The 7,969-nt window shown below is 36.0% G+C and overlaps 1 protein-coding gene and 1 pseudogene across 1 annotated transcript; both read right to left on the reverse strand.

Moving 5' to 3' along the window:
• Nucleotides 1-1,447: 1,447 nt before the first annotated feature.
• On the reverse strand, nt 1,448-2,636 carry LOC107062525 (B3 domain-containing protein At1g05920-like). Its single transcript, XM_015313225.1, has one exon. It carries the CDS (start codon nt 2,582-2,584, stop codon nt 1,532-1,534), a length of 1,053 nt encoding a protein of 350 aa, XP_015168711.1. The 5' UTR covers nt 2,585-2,636; the 3' UTR covers nt 1,448-1,531.
• Nucleotides 2,637-3,364: 728 nt separating this feature from the next.
• Nucleotides 3,365-6,003, reverse strand: LOC102596133 (putative late blight resistance protein homolog R1B-16; annotated as a pseudogene).
• Between the last annotated feature and the right edge of the window lie 1,966 nt (nt 6,004-7,969).

The following is a 7,969-nucleotide window of genomic DNA, read 5'->3' on the forward strand; positions in this document are numbered from 1 at the left end:
ACTTTAGTTGAGGATCTCATTGACAATAAGAACTATGCATAAACAGATGGAACGCAACTTATGGAAGGCCAATTCACCTTGAGATTGATACCTTCTGTAGGTGATTTGAGGAGATAGAAGAGAGCTAGAAAGCCTCCAACACTCATATCCATATTAAACACGCGATTCTTCCTGAAATGCTTTCCCCTAAGATATGGTTTGTAAAATACTTCTTTGTAACAATCAATCACCTGGCATCTTCCTCTCCCGTTCTTGACTATGCAAAAAAGGATCACAAAGTCTCGTCCAAACTCCATTTCTTTCTAAGTTGAACCTTGGAGTTTTACTACCTTCAAAAATGGATTTGATCCATCAGATATACCATATGGCTTATTTGAAGTAACATTAATGATCTACTCTATTTCATCAAAATTCATTTTCTCCTTGGTGGTTATGTCATATACGAATTATTGAAGCAGCTATACGCGACATTAATGAATAACACATGAAAATAACTCTGTGTATATCACATTCTCCTCAGTAATCAAGCAAATGTCTTTAGTACCACAGAATTTTAAGTTCTATATTCCGGGATCGTTACCCTATAGAATTGGTCATCAAACCATGTATCACGGACCATTTTCACAAACAATGGCTTTCCTGCTATGTAATTTCACTTTGTAGATTAGTACTTTAGCTTGTTTTTGTTAAGATTTTGTTGAATGCCTCTCAAAGTGAGAGTCTTTCCTCTATATAGAGAGTATACACATTACATATCCCTAAAGATCAACTATTCAAATCCATCTAAATCTGCTATGTTATCCCTCCAAATCCGCTATTCTATCAAAATATTATTCTATATGATTATTACAACAAATCTCTATAATTACAACACTAAATACATTAATATATACAATCATTCTCTAATAATTCATCATGCTAAGAGTTTTAACTTTTTGACTTGGTTATTGGATCAATATTCTACTTTTGCCAGACAAATAATTCGTGGCCTGAACTTGTGTGTGAACTGAAGTTCATCATTAAGCACAACGATCTGGTTGATGTAAATACTTATGTGAATTGATTCGTGGAAGAAGGGATCTACTTGGTATCACTTAATTATGAAAATTCAAACTAAACTTGTAGACTCAACTATGTTTCCGCAATAGGTTGCTCACAAAGTGACACGAAATATTTCTCATGATGGCTAACAATTCATCAGTTTTATGAACAAAATGGAATGTAGTTTTGGATAAAAGTTACAAATATTCTGATTGAAGAAATTTACTGCAACTATAACTGATGTCTGATCAAGAACTAAATTCTTAATATTTTTAGTTGAGGGAAGTATGCATAAACAGATGGAAGACCAATTTACCTTGAGATTGATATCTTCTGTAGGTATTTCATATGTCTGTCCCTCCTTTCTTGACTAAATTATTCACACCAAAAAGAAACAGTACCGCCAACTACTGTTACGACAATGATGAAGACAACAACAACAACTACTACTAAGAATTCATGTTACTACTAAGTAACTTAACTTGAAATCTTAAACTTTAACCAATGCAAAACATAAATTTTCATCCTTTCGGAATGCCCACAATTGCATCTTCATACCGCTTTTCAAACCGTTCCTTTTTGTCACATCATTCCAGTGTTTTACTAAAACATAACTTGAACTTGTTTTTCCATTAATTTTATTCATAGTCCATTTTCTCAAATTGATTTGACCTACTTGACGCGAAGGCTCAATCAACGACACATTCATCTCAGACATTTTAGCTCCATTGCGCGTATTCAAAAGTTGTTCTTCTCCAGTATTTAGAAACCTATTACTCATCTGCTTTTGTGGGATTGAAAGCCTTCCTTCTGCTGGATTAACATCCGTATCGAATAGTATTTTTTCAATAACCAATTTAGCTGATTCAATTGAACCCCCAATGAACGCAATCTGATTCTTGAATTCACTACTCAATTCTATGTTGATGATTACAACAGGGGGCGCGACGGCTTCAACTGTATGATTAATTTTCCTCTTCTTTACCCCTGATTTTTCGACCAATAAACATTCACATTCTTCTGATCCTCTGTTTACTCTGTTTTCGGAAAATTCTTGATTGCTCACACCAATTAGTTCTACTCTATTTTTTTCCTCATCGTCAACCTTTACTACTCTCTGTTCTTTGTCTTCTTCAGAATTATTTTCCACAGCTTTCTTGATCATCGGTTCAACTTCACCATCAAATCGTTCAGTAAACTTTCTTGGCTGCCTGTTTGGTTTTGATAGTTTCCCCTTTGGGACGAAGCAATCAAGAACGGGATGTTTTTGTTGACGACGATCAAGAACTTGTGGATGTTTTTGTTGACGACGATCAAGAACTTGTGAGTATGATGATAAGATGGACTGTATATTCTGAACGTTCCTTTCTTCTTTCTTATAACGAAATTCTTTGTCTTGCTCGGCGATTAAGTTATCTTCTTCACCATACTTAGATTTTAAGCAAGAGACTTCAGATACAGCAAGCATATAATCTATAGGATTCATGTTGCGCGTGCATCTCATACCCGAAAAATCATCTAAACTCAGCTGCGTGAAAACCATATTGTGTGTCGATCGAATACAGTTGAGAGTGAGAAAAGAAAATATTGTAAGAAATATTAGTGTCCTAAGAAAGAAAGAAAAGAGGACGAGACGAGTGTTTGATTTATACAAGAACTAGTAACCCGGATAGAGTTTAGAATAAGGAAGAAACCAATTTGGTTTAGTTTGGAATTTTAGGAATACTATATTACTTCAAACTCCACGAAATATTACATATATATAACACTTTCAATTTCGATACTGTAACACTATACAAATTTACCATAACTTGAACTCTTTTTAAAGTAGGAGTCCTTTAGATATACTTATACTATTTTTAATTAACATGTGAGTGTGTTGTGATTGAAAAGTTTACAAAAAGACATCATTTACGAAAAGAAGCATGTGTTAATACATAAAATAAAAAGTCGTGATATTTTTACTGTCTTCCCAGTCCTCGATCAGTAACAGGTTCCCTGGCTCCCATGCCACAACAGCTGTAAAAACACATTGCCGTAGTTCAAAATTCTCAAAAGAAAAATAAATAATAATATTGAAAACTCACACATAATGTATAAGAAGTGGAATGAAACAGATGTTATACCTTTGAAACGAATGACTTCATAAAAAGTGTTGAAAAGATGCCTCCGAGCTGGCATCCCACCTTGAGATACATAAGTTTATGGAATGTGATATCTCCGAGGCACCAACTCTCACGAGTGATCCGCTCCCTTAATTGAATTTACTCCAGGCTTGGTAGTCCCGCAATGAAGGAAATCATGCTTTCTATAGGAGTCCCAGCTTCTCAAATTTGAAGGCAAGTGTAACTTGGATACTACTATGGACCTCCGAAAGGAAAAAGGCGAAGTATTTGAAGAAATATGGGATTTCTAAAATGATTTTCGTCACTTCCGGATGTTTTGCCACCTTTCCTGTATTGAACATATTGTTTGCACATAAGAGGCACGTTGATACTCAAAAACAACACATAGGAGTTTGTTTCTACTTACTTTGATAATAATAAGTTTAAGACGGTCACATCCTTCAATTGCTTGGACTTCTTCCTTAATTCTTACAGCTGAAGCCTCCAGTGATTCATTGCAGTCAATCAACTTAATCTGTTTCAGTGTTGGAACATCTGCAAAGCTAAGGGGGACCTCCTTGAGCTCGTCATTTCCTTTTATAACAAGTGTTTCGAGCTGGGGAAAGGATTCCTCCGAGACATCCAACCTTGATATATTTAACCACACCAGTTTTAAGAATTTAAGTTTATGGAACGTGATATCTCTAAGACACCACTCTCCTAATTTCATCCAAATCTGAGACTTCCTGCTTAATTTGAGATACTCCAGACTTGGTAGTCCCGCAATGAGGGAAATCATGCCTTCTGTAGGATTTCCAGTTAGTACCAACTTCTTTAAATTTGAAGGCAAGTGTAACTCGGATACAATTCGGGGCCACTTAACATAAAGGCGAAGTATTTGAAGCTGGGTAAGACTCTCCAAAGTGGGACTGAAATATCTTTTGTTATCGCCCTTAAAAAAGATCTCGAGTTCTTGAAGATTAGGACACCTCCATAATAACACATCCACACTATCAGCATTGCAAATTCGAAATCTAACATTCCTTAATATCCTCAAGTTTTCCAACTTAGGTGATTCTTCAAAGATCCCCTCCAAATCAATAACAGCTTTACTAATATCAACATGCCTTAATTTTTCCATTTTCCAAAAAATCTTTGGTAACACTGTAGGTTTGATGAAACACTTCACAATTAAAGCTTCAAGATGGGGCAGGTGCGGTTCTCGATGAAAATTGAATGTAATTGTGCGAACAGAGAGGTACTTCAGGTGAATTAGTGGTTTCAATGTAGCTAACCCAAAATGATCCACTGTATGAGAACTCAAATCCAAGACCTTAAGAAGTCTCACTTCACTAACCTGACGGAAGGGATTCCAATCATAAAATTCACTTAGATTGGTCGTTATCAGTGACCTCAAGTGCTCGTGGAAACGCTTTCGTGTTTTGGAGCCTAGAGATGCAAACATGGAAAGCTCATTATTGAAACTGAAGCTCACTCGACTTTCTTTCCAATCACAAGGTTGAAACTGGCTATGATTTCCCTTCAATGCCAACATAAACTTTTCTTCACTGCTCATCTCCAAGCAAAAGTGAAGCACTATGTCATGAACCTGACAGTATTTGACTTTACCGTTATATCTTCTCCATGAAACCATTACCACATTACTGCTAATGAGATCCATCAAGTAACCCTCAGCTGCATCTTCCAAGATTCCAGATTGAATGTTCTGCACAAAACCTTCTGCGATCCATAAACTTATCAATTGAGACACTGGAATTCTTTCATCCTCCGGAAACATCCCCATGTAAAGAAGGCACGGTCTTAAATGATCGGGTAAGTTATCATAACTTAAAAGCATAGTCTCCAGACTATATTCTTCAGACTTACTAAGATAGGAAAATAGAGTATTTTCAATCTCATTCCACCAAGATTCTTCCATTTTCCTTTTTTTGATTATTCCAGCTACCAATACAACTACTAGAGGCAGTCCTTTGCATCTTTTTGCAACTGCTAGACTCACATCTTCTAGTTCAGATGGGCAAACTTCCTTTTGAAACACTTTTTTCTACAACAATCTGCAAGCCTCTTCTGGTGTGAGGAATGGAAGGAAATAAAGATCAGTATGGTGTATGACATGCACACCAACTTTCACAAGTCGAGTTGTTACTACTATTCTGCTTCTATTTCCAACATCGGGAAAAGAAAGCCTTAAGTCATCCCATGCCATACCATCCCACATATCATCTAATACAATGAGATATCTCTTTCCCATTAGGCTTTTTCTCAACATGTCAGCAAGGATGTCATCCTTATCTCCCTCGTCCTTGGAACCGGTAACTTGGCTAAAAATCTCTTGTAATAACTCCCTCCGGTTATATGTTTGGGTGATGATGCACCATGCCCGAACATCAAAATGAGAAACAATGATGTCACTGTTGTACAACTTTCTAGCACAAGTTGAGAGCTGAGAATGAGCAGTTGTTGAAGACAAATGCCTCACTCGGTGAGGAAGTCAAAGCTCTCAACAAGCAAATCATTCAAGCACATGTTGATGCAAATGAACGAATGTCTTTGCTGATGTGAACTCTTACTCCCCCTCCCCCTCCCCCTCCCCCTCCGTCCTAAATGAGTCTTGTCTTATTGTCCTCCTCACCTCTGTGTCAACAACTCTAGTGGCTTTGTGTACTGTTTTGGCTGATTCTTATGGTAAGCTTTTGTGATCTAATGATATTTCTATTTGTGCCCTGTTCAGTATGCTTTGATATTCTCTTTTGTGCTTACCTATACATATTTTGTGTGGCCCATGGCCCTGAATCCTTAAATGTTTTACATGCAGCTCGTATATGTTTACTGCCATTCCTTGTCAATGATGTCAAAAGGGGGAAATTAAGGTGAACAGTTGTGTGAAATTAGAAGGGAACTGAACTAAGGGGGAAGAACAGTGATAGGGGGAACAACGATAGGGGGAATTAATGTATTTTTGAATGAATGCTTAACACTCATGTGAGGCAGCTTGTAAGTTGTTTGTCATCATCAAAAAGAGGGGAAATGATAAGTCTTAATGCTCCCAGATGTTTTGATGATCTCCTCACAAGTGCAGGGACCCGGTACTCTGCAGAGTATGCTCATCCAGGATCATATGTTGCACAGCTGGAAAGTTGTCCACGTCAGAAGTTGGTGAAGTCGTCAGAGTACTACACCAATCAAAAGGGACGAGGTTGTTTGTCCAATATGTATTTACTCTTGATGTTGATATATTCAAGACAACAAACAATAAACTAACGCATTCATTCAAAGAGAGATATTCAAGCTTCAAAACAACAAGGGACCTAATAGATTGCATTATTGCTGCTTGAATCAGCTGTTACTTTGATTGCTTGTATTTGTACGTATATTGTAGGAATCGTTTCGTTGTGATAGAAACGTTTCAACCTTGGGTGAATCATTGTAAGAACATAGTTGTGGGCAAGTTAGTGTCTTACGTCAAAGTCTATATTAATCAGTTGGGTTAGTATAGTAGGCAATACAGGCATTGCTTTGGTTCATTGAGTGATAGTGTATTACTCAGGATAGAGATTAGTAGGTTAATCTCGTGTGTGTTGTAAACTGGGTTTTACTTTGGCTTGTGAAGTTTAGTAAAAGCATTTTGAAAAATCATGTGAGACAGGTCGTGGTTTTACTCCCTTGAGCAAGGAGGTTTCCACGTAAAGTTGTGTGTACCTTCTTTACTTTCAGTACTTATTTACTTCTGTTATTGTAATCGTGCTAAGGACATGGTCCTATCGTAACTAAGTGGACGCATACATTCCAACAAAATATAAATTAACTATGAAAAAATAGGATACATGCTTAAGAAATACAAATCTATTTGGCATACCTATTGAAATGACTACAAACTAAAAAAGATATAGAGAAAATGGTCAAATGACCCCCCAATCTATTAGTCAATTCTTGACTACACATTTATATTTTACGGGGGTCCTATTACCCCCTAGACATTTTAAAAGTGGAATATATTGCCCCTTAAAAGGTCACACCTAGATTTGTGGTAAGTGGTGGGCTGCACGCGCAATGCCACGTAAATATATTGTACTTTTTTTTATTAAAATATTATTATTCTACTTTTTATTCTATTTCCCCCTTTTATATTTGTTTTCTTTTCTATTTCAACCCATTCATTTTTTCTTTGATTACAAATTTCCTGCCATTAAAGTGGAAATTCCAAGTTCCATTTCTAAAACCTCAAAAAAATTAGTTTCTTAATCTTTGTTTGAATTATTTTCAGAGAAGTTCTCAATTTTCTTATACAAGCCAATCTTGAATATCTAAGTTTGGTATTTAATGGGTGTTCTCTGATGAGAATATTGTTGGACTTTGGGAAGCTAAAAAATGAAGTATATTTGAATGAGATAAGAATTTGATTGGTGAAATCCTTGAAAGTTTACGGATTTTCAAAGTCGTAAACATATTGATTTGGCTCACAACAATTTAAAAGGAGAAAATCTTCTGGGTTGTTCATGTTAAAGAATTTGATGTTGATATACTTGTATAGTAATCACTAATCAACTTTCGGATCTGGTTTGAAACTGGGTTTCTTCAATTTTGTGCGTTGTTATACTTGAAGTAGTAAAAATTTAGCTGTAAAAGATACTAATTTTGACTTTGATGCTTTGTTATTTTATTTACTCAACTGGGTTTCCTCTATATTGTTCAATTTTGTGTTCTTGTGCTTCAACTTATGAACACTTAGCTATGCAAAAGTGTTGATTTTTAATTTTATCTCGTATTCTCCTAATTTTTTCAAGTGAAGTCGATTTCTTTTG

This window comes from Solanum tuberosum, unplaced genomic scaffold (genome assembly GCF_000226075.1).
Source record: "Solanum tuberosum cultivar DM 1-3 516 R44 unplaced genomic scaffold, SolTub_3.0 scf00239, whole genome shotgun sequence".
In the NCBI taxonomy this organism is placed as follows: Eukaryota; Viridiplantae; Streptophyta; class Magnoliopsida; order Solanales; family Solanaceae; genus Solanum; species Solanum tuberosum.

Bases quoted from the DNA above. Each gene is read 5' to 3' on its own strand.
- LOC107062525 (XM_015313225.1), bottom strand. From the start codon at position 2,584: ATGGTTTTCACGCAGCTGAGTTTAGATGATTTTTCGGGTATGAGATGC.